This window comes from Chiloscyllium punctatum, chromosome 6 (assembly GCF_047496795.1).
Source record: "Chiloscyllium punctatum isolate Juve2018m chromosome 6, sChiPun1.3, whole genome shotgun sequence".
Taxonomy (NCBI): Eukaryota; Metazoa; Chordata; class Chondrichthyes; order Orectolobiformes; family Hemiscylliidae; genus Chiloscyllium; species Chiloscyllium punctatum.
Genome location: NC_092744.1, coordinates 76,708,939 through 76,729,214, shown reverse-complemented (window position 1 = coordinate 76,729,214; position 20,276 = coordinate 76,708,939). Strand labels below are relative to the sequence as shown.

General features: G+C 41.6%; 1 protein-coding gene across 3 annotated transcripts in view; it reads right to left on the bottom strand.

Annotated features, from left to right (window-relative positions):
• LOC140478526 (erythroferrone-like) overlaps positions 1-20,276 on the bottom strand; it is an 88,215-nt gene that overhangs the window by 46,813 nt on the left and 21,126 nt on the right. For 2 of the 3 annotated variants that reach the window (XM_072571783.1, XM_072571785.1), the window contains 2 exons: positions 5,532-5,642; positions 2,933-3,038 (listed from right to left, as the gene is read on the bottom strand). In XM_072571783.1, coding sequence (XP_072427884.1) covers positions 2,933-3,038; positions 5,532-5,642 — 217 coding nt within the window. The remainder of the gene's footprint in view (positions 1-2,932; positions 3,039-5,531; positions 5,643-20,276) is intronic. The other variant, XM_072571784.1, reaches the window with a different exon arrangement.

The following is a 20,276-nucleotide window of genomic DNA, read 5'->3' as shown; positions in this document are numbered from 1 at the left end:
CTTTAAAAACTGGTGATAGCTTGGGAAGCATTAACATATAAAGGGACCTGGACGTCCTAGTGTACCAGGTCATTAGAAACAGGTGCTGCAAATAGTCAGGAAGCTGCTTGGTAAGTTGGCCTTCATTGCAAGATGACTTTAGTGCAGGGGCAAGGAAGACTTGCTGCAGCTACTCAGGACCTTGGTAAGATGTAATCTGGAATAATGTGTGCAGTTTTGTTTTCCATATCTGAGGAAGGCTGTTCTGGCTGCTAAGGGAGTACAATGGAGATACTCTAGGCTGAGAGTGGGAATGTATTTAAGGAGCGTTTGGACAGACACATGGACAGGCAGGGAGCAGAAGTATACAGGCTATATGCAGACAGATGGGATTAGTTTTGAATGGCATCATGGTCAGTGCTGACATGGTGGGCTAAACGTCCTGTTTCTGAGCTGTACTGTTCTATGTTCTATGATAAGCAGCTTGCCTAGCAAGAACAGTGGGTAGGAGATCTGGATTATAACTGTTCCACATATCCACATAAGTTGGCCATGGACATACAGGACAGAACATTAAAATAAACTGGTGATGCCAAACTGGAAAGTGTCAGGTATTGAGGACAAAGGCAAAAAAGTTGCAGAAAATAGATAGGTTTATGATGTCAACAGTTGCTTCTTAAAAATGATTAGTTTCTTAGATGCAGGCATCATTAGAAAGGCAAGGATTTATTTCTCATCCCTAATCTCCCATGAATTGATTGGCCTGTTGGCCATTTCAGAATCAAACACATTGCTGTGGATCTCAGCCACATGGAGACCAGACTGGACGAGGATAGCACATTTCCTTCCTGAAAAGTAATTAGTAAACTGGATGGATATTTATTATTCCAGATTTTATGAATTGGACTTTACTGCTACTTTGCAACCCATATCACGAGAGATTAGCCTTGCCCTTAGGATTACTATTTTAGTAAAATCACCTCTAAACCACTGTCTCCCATAAGTTCTGATAGCATTCAGCAGATCAGACAGTGTTAATGGAGATTGTAGGACAACTTAACATTTCTGATTGGAAGTGATTAATATGAAGCCCATTTGCAATAAAGGATAGAAATGAAAATGTATACAGTGTAGGAGTAATATCTAGAGCATAGATATATTGATCAAGCAGGACACTTGGAATAAGGGGCACAGGAATAGAGATCTAAGACTGACGATATGCAATGTTACAGAGATGAAAGGTACATTCTACAGGACAAGAAGATGGGGAATGCACATCTAGAAATGAAGATGCACAGCTCTAGAGGTTTCGAGACACAGAACAAGAGTTGTAAATATTCAGAAGAATTAAAATCCTGGAATTCCCTCCCTAACGACATTACGGGTCTACCCACAGCACATAGACTGTAGTGGTTCAAGATGGCTGCCCACCATCACCTTCTCAAGGGGAACTAGATACAGGTAATTACTGCTGGCTTCGCCAATCATGTCCACATCCCCTAAATGAATTTTAAAAATCGCAGTACTGGATGAAAAACAAAAACCAGTGGTAAACACAAGGTAAGGGGATATTGATCTTTAATACTCACAGAAACAGAGGTATCAACACATTATTTCAGGGGTATGCATTTTTAAAAGTAGGTAAATAAAGGCTTTGAAATGGCAAAGAGGATTTGGGTTTTATATACATGGATAGTGAATAAAAAATTAAGACAGTGCTGATGGTTATGTACAGCCCCATTCATTATCCTTGCTTCAATTTTTAATACAGCTTCTTCTATATTATTGCACTCAGTCTCCATTGCCATCCCATTAATCTTAATATATGTTTCAATCTCCTTTCAATCCATAGCTACCTCTCTCAACAGTATGAAAGTCTGATAAACTTTAAATATTCTGTCAGTTCCTCTTACAATTTCTATGACAGTCCCATTAATGTTAATGATTGTCTTCAATGGCTAATGTAGCTCCTATTATTTTATATATGGTCTCCCACAAGGTCTGTTGAAATCCTTTTATATTTCAGATGTTATGTCTCAATGTGATTTTTTTATCATCCCATTTATGTTCATTGTTAACTCCCCATCGTCGATTATAACAAGACCAATTTGCATTTACATTGTGCTTTTGAACAATTAAACATTCCAAGCTGCTTCGCAGATTTATCAACAAAATTTGATGCTGAGACATCTAAGGATTGGTGACTAAACTTTTGAGGTAGGCTTTAAGGAAGGGAGGGAGAGATAGAATTCTGGAGAGGTTTCAGGAAAGAATTCCAGAGTTTAGGGTCAGGGCAGCTAAAAGCTACAACTGGTGGAGCAATGAAAATTGTTTATGTGCTAGAATCCAGAATTGGAGAAATCTTGAAGGGTAGTAGTACTGGCCGAGATTTCAGATCTTTCAAGGATTGAGAACAATGAAAGATTTCAAAACACAACCTTGAAGTTGAGGTGTTGTTGGAACAGGAGCCAATGTAGGTCAATGAATGCAGGAGCAGTGAATGAACGAGATGATTTATGTTCGGCCACTGCCCGTGGAGTTTTGGTGAGTGTTCAAGGCTGGTCACAAATGCAGTGGAATTGCCATGTCTAGCTGCAACAAGGCATGAATGAGATTTTAGAAGTAGATAAGCTGAGGTAAAGGAGTAATGGTTCAATAGAAGATAGAAAAGCGCAGCGCAGGAACAGATCCTTTGGTCCACTTTGTCTGTGCTAGACATGATATCATTCTAATAGAATCTCATCTGCGTGTTCATAGTCCATATCCACCACCCCCATCCCTTCTCTATCTGTACATGTCTGTCTAATTATCTTATAAACATTCCTTTCACACTGGAATTGGAAATCCTCACTGTTGGTGATGGAGAATGTGTGGGCACATACAACAGTCTCACTTGTGTGAGGTATGATTTGTTTATTGTGATTGTAATTATTGAACCATCACATGACTTTACCTTTCAGCATTTCTTTGAATTCTTTCAGTAGCACTTCCTGTGTGACAACAGCTCCTGGAGGGCCCTGGGGTCCAGGCGGGCCTGGTGGCCCTGGAAGACCATGCTGCTGAACAAAAAGGGAAAACAATTGTTACTCAGTCTGTGCTGTATGGATTGAAACATTGGCTCTTCAGTCAATGTGCAGCATCTTGGAGCGTCACGGTGGCTCATTGGATAGCACTGCTGCCTCACAGTGCCAGGAACCTGGGTTCGACTCCAGCCTCGGGCGACTGTCTGTGTGAACTTTGCACATTCTCCCTGTGTCTATGTGGGTTTCCCTCCGGGTGCTCCAGTTTCCTCTCAAATTCAAAGGTGTGCAGGTTAGGTGGATTGGCCATGCTAAATTGCCCATGGCATTCATGGATGTGTCGGTTATGTGCATTAGTCAGGGGTAAGTGTAAAGTAATAGGGGAGGAGAATGGATGTGGATGAGATACTCTTCAGAGGGTTGGTGTGGACCTGTTGGGCCAAATGGCCCTTTTCTGCACTGTCGGGATTCTGTGATTCTATGACCTTCTCCACCAGCTCGGCTCTTACATGGATGGCTTATGCAGGACATAAGAACATAAAAATGGCAGGAACAGGAGCAGAAAATGATTGTACAGATTTGCACACTACTCCAGCATTCATTAAGTTTGTGGCTGATCTTTTGTCATAACTCAATTTCTTCACCCACTCTCCACATCCCTGAGACACCAATGGCCTGTTGCAGCACTGAGTATCCTCAACAATGGAGCATCTACACACCTCTGGGGTAGATAATTCCAATGATCCAGAGCCCAACATTTGAAGAAATGCCTCCTCATTTCAGTTCTAATTGATCATCCCGTGTTGTTCTAGATTCTACAGGCAAGGGAATCAACCTCCCTATTTCTACCCTGTCAAGCCCCTTTGAAATTTTCTACATTTCAATGAGACCTCCTCATTATTCTAAACACCAGAGAGTATCGACCCAATTTACTGAGCCTCTCATCACAGGCCCGCCTTTTATTTCAGGAAATTCTCTGGAAACCTTTGCATTGCCAGGCAGGCAAGCAGATGTGGATACAATACTTCATTGTGGCTCTACCAAAACCCTATAACATAGGAGCAAGACTTCCTTATTTTAGCACCCCAATCCCTCTGTAAGAAAACTTAACGTGCCATAAAACTTAACTTCCTGCATCCCTTCTTGTACCTATCAGCTAATGTTCTGTCTTCCTTGTATGAGAACGTCGAAGGTCTCTGAACATCAACATTTAGAAATTCATGCCTTTTTTAAAAAAAATGTTTCTCTATTATTGTTACTAAAGTGAATAACCTCACACTTGCCACATTATACTTCATCTGCCACACACTGAAGCTGTCTATAACATGTTGCAGCCTCTTTGCATCCTCCTCACAACTTACATTCCCATCTAGCTTTGTATTGTTGGCAAACTTAGATATATTGCTCTCTATCTTCTTCATTAATTCTTCTAATCTCTGTCCAAAGGCAGATCCATTCCACTGTGCCACAATCTCCATGATGATTAGAGCAAGGAGGCAGATTCCAAGTCCATTCCAGTGGGAGTATGGATTAAACTCTTGGCTCCTTATGGCACCAATTTGATTCACACCAATCGTCCAGTCAACTAGAACCCCCAAGAAGTCTGAGTTGCTGTGGCAACATATACTTTCTAAGGATGTGTGAATAATGGAGCAGGCTTGATAGGTTCAGTATTCTACTCCTGTTGCTTGATTACATGTTCGCATATGTTGTTTCACATTTATACACTTTACTTACATTTATACTTCACATCAGACATCTTCTTATGGCAATCTCTCTAGTTATTCTGGTAACATATTGACAGACTTCCATAGCTGTTTCAATGCTGTCTATCATTGTAACAATACCAACAGTGTGTACCTTTTTACATTAGAAACCATCACAGTGTGTTACAGGAGTCCTATCCAATAGAATCTAATGCTGGGTTGAATATGGAGCTGTAAGAATCTCAGCATCACACTCTCTGGTACACCTGATTTATGAATGACATTTCAGCACCTCAATACATTACTTTTATATTCAAAGAGCTTTATTAGTGCAAGTTATCAGACACATAAGTTGAAGAAAGGAGGTACACAGATACAGAGGTACAGATACATAGGTCTAGGAGTGCAGATACATCAGTTCACTGTGTGTAGATATACGGATATTGCAGTGAAAATTACTCAGGTTAGGCAGTCTGCCTGAGCTGCTTGATGTACCAGATTTCTTTGTCTGACTATGCTAAATTTGTCCCATTTAAAGCACCCTCTCATATGTTTACTTTGATGTTATCCTTCAAAAGCAAGCAAACCTTTCCTTGACCAGCAGTGAGGTCTCCTTCCCACGTACATCAGCCAATCCACCCACTCTGACAGTGATACCCAATCCCTCTTCTGTTAATGTTCTGGGTTCAGTTCATATTAAATTGTCAACTGAACTGTTAACTTTTTTAAAATTTCGAACAAGTGGTTCTCACGCTAACTTCTGGAAGAAAACTGTGCCTGGCACAAAGTCAATTCTTCACCTCATCCATCACCACCCAACAATTACCTGTGATTTTCGACCTCTTCCTTTGTTCTTCTTCCTGTCGTTGACCCCCTTCTCAGAGTGTTCTACAAACAAGAGCCAGCTGTCATGTGGGTCCACTGGCATATCTGGTAGCTGCCAGAGAAAAGGTGAAAAATAAGGCAGGCATCCAAATCCTGAGAAAGGAACTGAGTTATGGAACATTGTCATCATTTGGCATTGGACGGCAAAAGCTTTAAATGAGCTGAGAATGAGCTAATTCAGGTAACATTGGGCAGTGTTCCCAGTAGAACTTGAGTTTTATTCCTTTAAGACATTAACTCAAGAAACTGGATCAATATTAACTACTCACATTCAATGTCACAATCAAGCATACCCAGGCCAGGTACAATAAGAGTAAAACACAGAGTTAGAGGGATCACATCCTTACCATCTGGCAAGTTAGTTAATGAGTGAAGTCCATTAAGGCAGTTGCAAGGCTTGATGTAACTTGGATGCAGAAAATTCTGTCCTTGATCCACAAAATACTGTATGTCTATAATCAATACCAAGTACTTGCAAAGACTGAAAATTTGGATCTAGATAACTAGAACGTCTCATATGTAACTACAGCAAATATTGTAGACTTTCGCTCCCTAATCCAGGATAGAACTGACATTAAACTGTCTCGTAAAAGACTACATCTGACCCACTATGCTATGTAACTCCAGATAAAAGATTGGCAGGCTACCCACTGTTGTACCCACTCCCAGAGTGTGAAAGGACAGTGTCTGACCCACTGTTCCAGCCATCCCAGAGTGTGAAAGGACAGTGTCTGACCCACTGTCCCAGTCAGTCCCAGAGTGTGAAAGGACAGTGTCTGACCCACTGTCCCAGTCAGTCCCAGGGTGTGAAAGGACAGTGTCTGACCCACTGTCCCAGCCAGTCCCAGGGTGTGAAAGGACAGTGTCTGACCCACTGTCCCAGTCAGTCCCAGAGTGTGAAAGGACAGTGTCTGATCCAGCAGGTCCCTCTCCTCAGATTTTAAAAGATTGACAATTATAAGGTTACCATTGAGAGAAGCTGTTTTTATCCCTGATCCACCACGCCTGCTTGAACCACAAATAGTTGTTAAATTCTACCTTTCCTGGAACTCATCGTATAATTGTGGATGAATTTTATTGAGCACAGGTGGGAAGTTTCAATAAGGGAGGAGGTGACTCGACAGTGAAAGGTGTTAGCTTCACCCCACACATTGCAACATTGTCCTTTGCCCATCACAGCACTGACTTTGTTTGCCCTATGAATGAATAAGCGTTATGTTTATATTTGTCCTTATTTTCTGCTAATATTTCAGCCATCTCTGAAAAATAATAAATCATTTTCGAAAGAGCGCGAGAAAAGCACAGGGAGACTTATTAAGAATTGCTGACACTTTATGGAAAATGGAACGTCCGCAAAGTTGCCACTCACTCTGAAACAGCTGGAATATGTCTACCTGGGCAAGGCCAAGAGCTCAATAGTGCAAATACAGTATGGGCATGATGCATCGAGGGTGGGTTTGTAAATTGGCATGCACTTTTGGAACCGTTTGGATGTTTGCTTACACTAACTCTTTCACATATCACTTTCACTGCAGCTTTCATACAATACTCTTTTTCAGTTCTTAACTTGAGGATCACTGTTATGTATGAAATGAAATCATCTACACTCCAGAGTCTGAATATGTTATTCTTCTGTCCCAAACAGGCGCCCTTCTAAGTAGGTGTCTACTGTGGAATTTCTCTCTTCTACTACCAGCGTCCCTCCCCACCCCCACCACCCCAAATATCTTCCCGATACTCCAACTCAGTATCTGTCAATCCATCTTTCAGACATGTTGTGCGAGATACTGTATAAATGGAGATTATTGTTGTTGAAAGGACTGCATTTATTCAGAAAGTGCTTAAAATCTTGATTTTGACAAGATAATTAGTGAGGTCACGAAGTCCAGATTCTTTGTGGCTACATTAAGTGAATGATAATACTTTAGTTCTTCTGCTTAACAATAATAATAATGTCAGCTCATGTCACCTATCAGGTGCATAGATCCTGTTAGTTCTTCTGGTATCTTGCCTCAACATTCTTCTCTGTCTGAAAATCTCAAATAAAACAGGTTAGATGCTTTTATATGGGACTTTGCTTTGCACAATTGGCCGCTTGTTATGATCCTTGTGGTGAGTAATAGCTATTCAAAAACTTAAATTTTCCAGTGACAAATAGGTATAAAAGCAAGGAACCAGATTCCATATTTTTAAGACATTTGCTGTAACAAGCGAACTAACATCAGCATAGATCAAACACTGCTTCACAGGCAATTAATGCACTCAAGCAGAGAGATGGTACATTTGCCTTAACTAACACCACTGAGATACAAAAGTCGACAGAACTGTGGATGCTGGAAATCAGAACCAAAAACAGAAATTGCTTGAAAGGCTCAGTTGGTCTGGCAGCATCTGCAGAAATATATCAGAGTTAATGTTTCAGGTTCAGAGACCCTTCCTCAGAACTGTAGTAGACATTGGAGGTAGAACTCCTTTTGCCAGGTTATTACACTTTAGACAAATGTTTAGCATTACCAGAGAAGGTCCATCCAGCAAGCTCACTTCTCCCTGTTCTGTTATGGCAAAGGTTACAATATCGTGCAAAAGTCTATCTGAGTCCTCAGATCTGATAACCGCAACAAGGTCCATCTTGCTGACTCCTTTTTCTTTAAGTCTTCAAGTAAAACATAGAACATTTCAGCCCACCACCTCTCTGCCAACCATGATGCTTACTTGCACGTCCAAGTGCGCCCTCCTGCTCTGATACACACAGCTTATCTGTCCTTAGCTAAGTTACTTCGTATATCCCTTTATGTAACGGTTATTTTTTTCCCTAATACCTACTGTGGCTGAGCATCTTATCATTGTAGCTCACATATAGTAAAGACTTCAAACAAATCAAAACATTCACCTTTATTTTTAACAACAGAAACAAACAAAAATCAAACACATGCTTCCTTTACCACTTACAGCAGAAACAAGCTTCTTCTGTGCCAAGTGCTAACAATTTTTTATAATCAATGAATCATTACTATACCTAGCTCTCATCTACTTGAACTGACTGTCAATTAACTTCAGTATGGCTGTAGTATCCAACACTGCTTGGCTTGATCATTCTAAAAATGATATCCCTCCCACTCAATGTCCTCATCCTCATTCTCCTCAGAAGATTGGTCATGCTGTCCCAGTTCCTCAGCCTCTGTCACTTTCCCTCTCTGCCTGCTCCAGTTGTGCAGAGAATGACAGACTAGGATTGGGTGGCACCATCTGTCTGGGGTGGACCGCAAGGGCCCCAGAACAATCCAAGCATTGGAACCTCACCTTCACGAGGTCTATTGTCTCCTCTGTGATGGCCCTATTCAAAGAATTGCCTGCATTGGATCTGCACTTAGCCTCAGACAGTGAGATGCACAATGTAGTCATCAGCCATGGACACATCGGGTAGCCCTTGTCTCCCAGTAGAAACAAAAAATAAGCTGCAGATGCTGGAATCCAAAATAGACAGGCAGGAGGCTGGAAGAACACAGCAGGCCAGGCAACAGAGGGTGGAGAAGTCGAAGTTTCGGGTCTACCTGTCTACCTTTTCTCCCAGTAACCATCCTTGTCAGGTTTCTGGGCCCTCAACAGGAACGTGAGAGTTCTTAAGAATATGGACATTTTGGTAGCTCCCAGGGAACAAGGTGCAGACTTCTAAGATGCAGTACTGATGGTCACAGATGAATTACACATTGATAGAATGGACACCTTTTCTGTTGATGAACCAACTTCATTATGGTATGGTCCTCTCAAGACAATGTGTGCCCATTCTATAGCACCCTGATCCTTGGGGATGCCAGTTACATTGGCTAAGCCTCCTGTCAGGCTGCAGCACTGACCTTATCTTAGCAAATTGAGGTGAACTGGCATGAATGGGCACAAATGGCATTAATAGCAGCCTTAATATATTTGTGGGTGGTCAATTGAGAATTTCAGACAGGACTCTAGGATACCTTGGCAGTAATCAGTCTCATAAAAGCTCAATGTAGTTGCCATCTTGATGGCTGCTGGGATAGGATGACCAGTCACCCCCTTCAGGTCATGGTCTTACTCCATCAGGTGACATTGTTCAGTGTCAATATCCCTGGTCATCCTCTGCCTGCGGGGACACTACGTCTCGCTCGTCCAAAGGATTTGGCATCAAGGTGAAGGCATCAGTTTAGCTGTTCCCATCATTGTGATGCACACCTTTCCCCTGTCACAGCCTACCATGCCCTCAACGCACTACCAGCTCATCCTCAGGTGTCACCTTTTCCCATCTTCATAACCCTTGCCCCTTTAGTTTCCCAAGGTTGCTGCCTCTAATCCCTAGCATCGACTCCCCAGCAAACCCCAGCCCCCCCACCCAACCCACTTCCCTACCCCAATCGTGTCGCTTGATACCACTCCAGATCCTTGACTAATGATCCACAAATCCCCAGATTTCTCACACAGAACGGGACCCACTCCATGGACTATAGTGAGATGGAGATCCTGTCCCTGACAGCCCCATATGGATAATTGACTACCCCCAAAGCCCTGGATATTGAACAGACACTTGACTGACTGGATCAGGATCTCTGACTGATAGAGGGACCCTCACCTCACCCAACCGCCGAGTTAACTGAGGATTATTCACTTTCGGCTTTGAAACACAGCCACTGGTTGATGCATATGCACATATGTTTACAGTGTAGGGTGCTGGAACATCAACTACACTGATAAGTGCTGACATCTGCCTGAATGGCTGTAAGTTGGGAGTGGGGCCTGGGTGTGCTTGAGTACCAGTCGCTGAAGATAGATATGCAGGTGCAGCAGGCAATAAAGAAGGCAAATGGTATTTTCGCTTCATTGCGAGAAGTTTTAAGTACAGGAGCAGGGATATGTTGTCACAATTATACAGGGCCTTGGTAAGGCCATACCTAGAATATGGCCTCACGATATTCGTGGGTGGCACGGTGGCACAGTGGTTAGCACTGCTGCCTCACAGCACCAGAGACCTGGGTTCAATTCCCGCCTCAGGTGACTGTCTGTGTGGAGTTTGCACGTTCTCCCCGTGTCTGCGTGGGTTTCCTCTGGGTGCTCCGGTTTCCTCCCACAGTCCAAAGATGTGCAGGTTAGGTGAATTGGCCGTGCTAAATTGCCCGTAGTGTTAGGTAAGGGGTAAATGTAGGGGAATAGGTGGGTTGCGCTGCGGCAGGTCGGTGTGGACTTGTTGGGCTGAAGGGCCTGTTTCCACACTGTAAGTAATCTAATATTGTGTGCAATTTTGGTCTCCTTTTCTGAGGAAGGATGTTCTTGCTCTTGAGGGAGTGCAGTGAAGGTTTACCTGGCTGATTCCAGGGACGGCAGGACAAGAGGAGAGATTGACTAGGTTAGAATTGTTTTCTCTGGAGTTCATATGTGTGAGGGGGGATCTCATAGAGATTTTAAAAATTCTAACAGGACTAGACATTGTAGATGCAGGGAGAATGTTCCCCATGGTTGGTGCCTCCAGAACCAGGGGTCACAGTCTGAGGGTTCGGGGTGGACCATTTAGGACGGAAATGAGGAAACATTTCTTCACCCAAAGAGTGGTGAGCCTTTGGAATTCATTACCATGGGAAGTAGTTGGTGCCAAAACTTTCAATGTTTTCAAGAAGCAGCTAAATAAAGCACTTGGGTCAAATGGGATCGAAGGTTATGGGGAGAAAGCAGGATTAGGTTATTGAGTTGAACGATCAACCATGATCGTGGTGAATGGTGGAACAGGCTCAAAGAGCCAAATGGCCTCCTCCTGCTCCTATCTTCTATGTTTCTATATTGCTATGTTTCAATAACAAGCTGCTTGGCTTTGTGTTGTGCTAAAAGGCAAGGGAGCCCAATATTACTGTTAGCCTTTAAGGTCTGGTTGAGGAGCTAAACACATGGAGGCAAGAGGAGGCAAGAGAAGCTAGAAGTGCTCTGACCATCCAGGAAGGTGTTAAGTGGAAGGGCACCGAGAGCGAGCAAGCAGCCCTTAGATGAAGCCTGGCTCAGCCTAGCCCTGCACAGTGTTCTTGCAGCAGATATACAATAAAAGATGCCGTGCACTCCAAAGTGAAACATCAAAATGCAAAAGTGTACCATAAATGGATTGGTAATTGCTGTAATGAAATAGTGAGGTTATTACATATCAGATGCCAATGTCTGTGGACATGAATGTATTCAGATGCTGCCCATTGAACTGCATTGAAATATTGGTGCTGCTGTGCAAGATGGAGTTTGGAGGAACAAGTGGCGAGCCAGACTCACCAGGTATTGTCACTGACTTCCATATCAGCAATTATTGGTGGGTGGGAGAATGGGAGCCTTCATGTTAGTGAAGTGGGCTCAGGTAGTAATGACAGTGTTCATTAGCAATGATCTCCATTCATTGAATCTCATCTTGATGTCCAGGTCTTGGTTGGAAAATATGACATTTTCCTCTTGACTTGGGAAGTGTTTTGCTCAATATCTCACCCACTTTTCCCAAATTTCATGCCAAAATTCACATCGTTTAGGACCTGAGAAGATTCAGCCCAGAGAACGTGGAATATGAGAAGGCCATTTAGCCCAATGAGCATGCTCCAGTATTCATCACGGTCATGGTTCAATCTCTATATTGATGTCATAATCTCTTCATACCCATTTATACATTTGGCCTCTAGAAACCCATTTATTTATTTCTTAACTATATTCAGTGACTTGTCTTCCAATGCTTTTTATGGTTCAGACTGCCACAGGTACACCACCCACTGAGTGAAGAAATAGGTTAACACCTCTCTCCAACACAGTCTACCATGTATCCAGAGACCTTGTTCTGGACTCTCTGGCCTCGCAAAACATCATCCCTGCATTCTGTCCTTCCAGTCCTGTTAGAATCTATATGTTTCAATGAGATTCCCTCTCATTCTTCTAAACTCCAGTGAATATAAACCGAGTTGACACAATCTCCCTTCATACAACAAACCTGCCATCCAGGAATCAGTGTGGTTGACCTTTGCTGCCCTCTTTCTCTTGGAAGCACACCTTTTCTTAGATAAGGAGGCTAAAACTGTATGTAATACTTCTGGTGTGGTCTATACATCTGCAGCAAGACTTCCTTGCTTCTGTACTCAAACCCTCTTGCACTAAAGGCCAACATGTCATTTGCCTTCCTGCACTGGTACACTTGCTTTCAATGACTAGGTACAAGGATTCAGGTCCCTTTCTACATCAATATTTCCCAATCTATCACCGTTTAAATAATATTCTGCCAAACCTGATTTTCCTGCCAAAGTGGGCAGCTTCACACTTATCCGTGTTATATTGTATCTGACACATATTTGCCCACTCACTCAACTTACCTAAATTGCCTGCAAGCCTCTTCACATCCTCCACAAAACTTATAATTCCACCTACTGCTTTTGTCATCTGCAAATTTAAAAATATTACATTTGAATCTGTCATCCAAATTGTTGATATATATAATATATATATATAGTGCACATCTGGGGCCCAAGTACTAGTTCTTATGGTATCAACTTGTCACCACGTTTCACTTCAGAAATGAATTTATTCCTACGCTGTTTTATGTCTACTTGTCAATTCTCAAGACATGCTTCTACATTACTACCAATTCGGTATGCTCTGATGATGGGCCTTTGGCAAAAAGCTTTCTGAAAATCCAAATATACCACAACCATTGGTCCTCCTTCATCTATTCTAGTAGCTACATCCTCAAAAGACTCTAGTAGGTTTGACAAACACAATTTTCCTTCCATAAATTTGTATTGAATTTGCAGAATGCCATTTCTGTTGTTTAAATTTCCTGTTATGAAGCTTTTATAATAGATTTCAGTATTTTTTCCTATAACTGATGTTAGGTCCATAATTCTCAGATTTCTCCCTCCTTTCTTTCCTCAATTGTGGAATTATATTTGCCACCCTCCAAACTGCTGGAACTGTTCCTGAACCTATACGATTTTGTAAGGTAACAGTCAACACGTTCACCGTTTCCATACCACCTGGCAGGTAAATTATCAGCCCTGGAATTTTATCTACTTTCAGTTTCTTTAATGTTTTCAGCAGCACTTTGTTTTTATTTATACCAATCTCCTGCCAATGCTTGATTGGAGTAAATACTTGTTTCCTTGGCATTTCTAGTTGGTTATTTGTAGCTTCTTATATAAAGATTGAACTAAAGTAGCTGTTTAAATGTTCTGCCATTTCCTTGCTCACTGTTTTCAATTGTTCTATTTCAACTGTAAGGGGCCTATATTTTTCTGCACTAATCCTCTTCTTTACACATAGTTATTATAAGCTTTTATAATCTGTTTTAATGGACCTTGCAAGTTTACACTCATCTCTAACGTTTCCCTCTTAATCAATCTCTTGGTCTTCTTTTACTCCTTGTCCTCAGGCTTGCTCCTTTTTTCAGGCAACTTTATATGATCGAATTTCTGTCCTTAAGTTTATCTTGTTAGCCGTGGTTGGGCTACTTTTCCTGTTGTGTTCGTTTGCCGAAATGGAATGTCTAATTGTTACAATGCTTAAGTAATTTTAAAGCATAACTGATTTGTAAAATCCAATGTTCATAATATACTATATTTGTCTCCAAGTCAACCCTTAGAAGCAACCTTTCGGTGTAAAATGCTTTGAAATGGGTAAACTGCTGTGGAAATGCAAGCCATTAGAACTCACATGAACCATTTTAAAATGGATGTATTCGACAACTTCACAACAATATGTTGTCAAATGATTGTAGCCATATGTTGTCTTGCCACAGGTAATTCTGTATTTATTTGTAACATTTTTTCCTCTGAATCAAAGGCTTATTCTGGAGACCTGAGTACATAACCTAAGCTGACATTTCAGTGTTGCACAACGGGATGTGTCACTGTTATAGATGCAGTTTTTTAAATACTGTAGAACATAGATAGAACATGGAACAATACAGCACAGAACAGGCCCTTCGGCCCACGATGTTGTGCCGAACATTTGTCCTAGCTTAAGCACTCATCCATGTACCTATCCAATTGCCGCTTAAAGGTCGCCAATGATTCTGACTCTGCCACTCCCACAGGCAGCGCATTCCATGCCCCCACCACTCTCTGGGTAAAGAACCTACCCCTGACATCCCCCCATACCTTCCACCCTAATGTTAAACTAAGACCCTGCCTGCCCTTGTAGAAACTTGTTTAAAGAAGTGAAAGGACATTCCCCAGTGCTCATGACCAGCAGTTGCCCCTCAACCAGCATCATACAGCAGTCTATCTAGTCTTTGTCCCATTGTTGTTTGTGTGAGTTTGCCATGTACAAATCAAATTTAAAGACATTACAGTAGTGAGTATTCTTCCAAAAAATACACTTCAATGGCTGTAAAGCATTTTAGGGTGCCCAAAGGTTGCGAAATATAGCATATAGTATATCCAGCTGTTTTTGTTCGGGAAACACATCAATGCCTGTATTTGGAAATTGACTGAAGAGCTACCTTATGTGTAATTGACATACATTTATGAATACCTCATAGTCCATGTGCTAGTCATATTATTGGCTCAAAGAAGTATTTCATGTGTTTATCCAACTGTAAACTCACAGCATCTTTACATTTCATTTACCGCAACATACCAGTGTGAGATATCTTGTCCATCAGACACCCCTCTACTCATGAGTCATCTCTGGGCTATCCTCAGTAACCACAGTTGAATTTACAGTAGCATTTATGGATTTCTTCAACTTGGTGCCTTGCCCAATACATTAGCTGAACTGTTGAAACTATTTTTGTTTTGTTTTTCCCTGCACGTTTGCTCTTCATTAACTTGCTGCAGCAAATCCTCTGCTTTCAAATAAGCCTCATTGTGTGTTTGGGTGGGATGGTTAATTCTTTCAGATTTCCCAACACTCCATCCCTGCTGCTCCATGATCAACACTAGTGGGGACATTTTTAACTCTCAAAATTGGGTAGTTTAGTTTAAGTGAGACATAAAATTGAATACTTTCAATTCTGGTCCCAAACCACCATGAATCTACCTAATTCTAGCTTTAACAGAGGTGAGGCAAGTAAAAGCTAACCCAGTCACTGAAGGGAGATGGGTGCATCATTGAAACTCTCCCAGGAAGCATCTTATCTCCACTTTAATGAGTTTTTTGTTTAATTCCTGTCAGGTAGACTTTCCTTAGTCATGGGAAACCTGATAGGAAAGGGAATGAGAGAAAGGTTGATCATAAGCATTTATGGCACTGCTTTTGGGTTAAGGTCAGTAGAGGTATTTTAACCATGCCCAACATGAGAAACTTTGTCTCCATCTCAACGATCACCCTCAGCATGAATCACTTTCCTTGCCACGATCTATCCAACCTTCACTTGCACAATCTCTGATTGCTAATCTTCACCAGCATCTCACTCTGGTCATGATCACTCCTTTCAAACATCACCATTGCTCACCTTCCTACACCTCCACCAAATCCACCCACCTCTGCCTTGTGTCACGGCCTCCCTGTTAGCCAAGTCAATCTATCAGGCTGCCTATCAGGTGGAAAGCCTGTGAACAATAATCAGATGAGCCCTATATTCTTAATACTGGAGCTGAGTGGTGATGAGTGAGGAACATGGTACTCCTGATGTTCCTATCCTATTGCTCCCCCTAGATCTGAAGACTTATCTCTACAAATATTACCACAAGAAATGATTATTTTTGTCACTGCAACATCCAACCCTAAGCAATTTCTGAGACATTATCTTAATCAGGTTGTTTATTCAGTTTTCCTTTTCTTGATCTCTTTACATAACATTTTTCAGGTAACAAGACTGCTGACTATTTCTCAAGCCGCAATGGGATTGCCATCCGTCTAGAAATAGCTGAGTGTCTCCATGTATTAGCGATTAATCCCCAGCACATTGCAGTGAGTAACCATAGAGAATAAGCTTGGAGACGGTGTTCCTTTTTAGCATAGTGCATCTTTTGTTTTCATTAATAGAACTGTTGTTGATGAGCAGGAAAGGCAGTTTGACTAAGAGTCAAGGATTATCCTTGGCGAAGTGATGGCCTAGTGGTATTAGCGCTGGACTGTTAATCCAGAGACCCAGATAAGATTCTAGGGAGCCAGATTCAAATCTCACCGTGGAGTTTAAACTCAATAAAAAGGAGTCTGGGATTAAAAGTCTAATGATAACCATGAAACGATTTTTGATTGTTGGAAAAACCTCTCTAGTTCACTAATGAGCTTTAGGGAAGGAAACCTCTGGACTTTACATGTGACTCCAGACCCACAGCAATGTGGTTGACTTCTAACTGCCCTCTGAGCAATTAGGGATGGATGATAAATGATGCCTAGCCAGTGACACCCTCACCCTGTGAATGAATAAAGAAGAAAAAGATTGGCTACAGTGGGAGTTGTCCATTTCCAAATGGAGCAATGGCGCAGAACGAAGGTGAACACAGAGAGCAAGATAGGATTATGGCAGGGAGGGGAAGAGTTGGGAGTAGCAGTTAGAAGCATGTGGTAATGTGATGTAACCTCCAGAAACTAACCTGGAGAAGAATGTGTTCAGTGTATAGCAACTCATGCTGATGACCCAGCATAGAATGGGAGCTCATTAATGTACAGGCAGTGGAGCTGCAAGCGAAATCAAAGTAAACTTTTCGCTCTAAATTACATCCTGGTGTGATATGTTGACACATGTTAGCATGACTCAGAATCTTTCTGTCAAGGCTCCATGGATATAGGATCAAATCCTTTCAAATTCTCAACAACAAATGAATTGTATTTAACATTACACTGCATCCCCAGGCATCTCACAGGAGCAATCAGACAAATTTGGTGCTGAGGTACAGGAGCAGATAATAGGGGAGGTGTCCAAATGCTAGGCCAAAGAGATGGTTTTTAAGTCTGACTTAAAGGAGAAGAGAGGGTGGGCGAAGTGGGGAGCTTGAGAGAGAGAATTCCAGTATTTGGATATAAGACAGTTAAAGGCATGGCCACCAATGATGGAGCAAAGATATTGGAATTCACAAGAGGTCTGAACTGATGGAGCACAGAGCTCTCAGTTCAGATCTGGTGACCCTTCCTCAAACCTGCCTCAGAAGGCAGAAACTCACAAGAGATAACCCAGATTCTGTGTTCGGTCATTGCTGAGTTGGTTAATCTCACCAGGACTGATGAGAGGAATACAACAATTGCTGTCACGCCTTCACTATCGTGAGAGGCAATATTCCTTTCTTAACCTTTATCCTGATTCTGCTGCAGGTTGGAGCAGTAATGGAGGAGATTTGACCTTAATTGCTGCCTCTGTCCCTCCATAACAGAAGTGCCAGCACAGAAGACTGCCTTGGGGCAAAAATTCAAAGAAAATCCTTTCTGTCTCCAGAAAGTCACAATTGTGATAATGATGTCGAAACAATGAACAGGTTGCTTCCCTAATGACTCATTGTGTAAATGTGCTGAGTCACACAAACCAGATATGTATTGAATGTCAAATTTGCAAGAACATATAGTTTCCATTAATATAAGCTCTATAATGACACAGAAAAAAATAAAAGCAAGAAACATGGAGCCTAGATTTTTTTTTAACCAAGAATCACAGAAACAGGCACTTTAGGAAAATAAGCATATAACTATGCAGTATGGAACAAAAGAAACATCAAACTATGGACAACAAGGCATTCAGAAATACAGATCCGAAAATAATAGGAATGTGGAGCTTTAAACAAAGAAGGGGTATGATTATCATGATTTGTTAGAGTAACCCAAATGTAATCTTGCTGCCCTGCTTTCTTCCCAGAGCCCTGTCAGATCTTCAACTTCAAATGTTCTGATTTTACCTTAAAAGATACCATGGTAGCTGCCTTAGCTACTCTTCCAAACTTTCATGTTCCAACAAATCCCAAAACAGTACCACACCTTTTGAAACTGTTTTGAAAAATGTGTAACGTGTGTAATATAGTTGCAGACCATGAGACACTACTACACTTGACATATGTCAGGACATAAGAACATATGTTAGGACATATGTCAGAGCAGTTGACCCATCCAATAAGATCAATGATCTGATTGTTGCTTCATTCCCACTTTCCCCCCCCCCATTCACCCATAACTCCCAATTCCTTTATAGATCAAAGGTTGATCCAACTCAGTCTTGAATATATCTAATGACCCTGAGATAGAGTTTGCTAAAGTTTACAAATCTTTTATAAGAGGAGAAATTCTTCTTTATCTCCACATTAAATAGAGTCATAGACATGTGCAGCATGGAAACAGACCCTTCAGTCCAACTTGTCCATGCCGACCACAATTCCTAAATTAATCTCGTTCCATTTACCAGCACTTGGTCTAATCCCTCTAAACCTTTCTTGTTTATATGGCAGCATCCGAGGAGTAAGATAATCGACATTTTGGGCATAAGCCTTTCATCAGGAAGGGCTCATTTCCTGATGAAGGGCCTATGTCTGAAACATTGATTTTCCTGCTCCTCAGATGCTGCCTGACCTGCTGTGCTTTTCCAGCATCACACTCTCAACTCTGATCTCCACTATCCGCAGTCCTCACTTCCTCCTTCTTATTCATGTATCCATCCAAATGCCTTTTAAATGTTGTAATTGTACCAGCCTCCACCACTTCCTCTGGCAGCTCATTCCAAACACATACCACCCTCTACGTAAAAAAAATTGTCCCCTAGGTCCTTTTAAATCTTTACCTGCTCACCTTAACCATATGCCCTTGGGTTTTGGACTTCGCCACCCTGGAGAAAAGACCTTGGCAATTCACTCTATCCATACCCATCATGATTTAATAAACCTCTGAAAGATCATCCCTTAGTGTCTGATGCTCTAGAATCCAAATTATGTACATAGATGACAAAAAACAGTGGACCCAGTGTATCCCTGCGGCATGCCGCTGGTCACAAACCACCAGTTCGAAAAGCAATCCTGCACCACCACCCTTTGTCTCTACCTTCTAGCCAATTTTGCATCCAAATGACTAGTTATTGCTGTATTCCCTGTGATCTACCCTTGTTAACCAGTCTATCATGTGGAACCTTGTTGAACGCCTTACTGAAGTCCATATAGACAACATCCACCGTTCTGTCCTCTTGGTCACTTCATCAAAAAAACTCAATCAAGTGTTCCCAATCCTAGAATCATCTGAACGTAAGCCTTTTTTTTTCCTGAAACTGTGCCCAACTAGTTCTGGAACCCCAATGAAGGTTAAATCCTCTCAATATCTATCCTTTCAACTTGCCTCAAAAATTTATGTTTCAGTGATAATCAGGTCTTGTTCTTCCAATCCCATGAGTATTGGTCCAACCTTCCTCAAAAGATAATCCTTAATCCCAAGAATCAATTTAGTGAGTATTCTCTGAACTACTTACAATGATTCTCCTTTCTAATGCAAGGTTCTATGAGCGGTCTCACCAAATATCCTGTATGTTTAGCAAGACCTCTATGTTTATACTCAATCTTCTTGCAGCATGGTCTCAATGTCCCTTAGATGATTATGATCATCTACCTGCAGGTTACCAAACTTTCTAAAATGTGAATGCTGTGTTTCGTCATTAAAAATGTTGTCAAAATACCAAATGTTTACAGCCTTAATGCAGGAGGATTCACTGACTAATTTCACCCAACTGCTTGAGTCCTGAGACTCATTGAGAAAAGTCATCGTCATGCAACACAGGTTATAGTCCAACAGGCTCATTTAAAATCACAAGCTT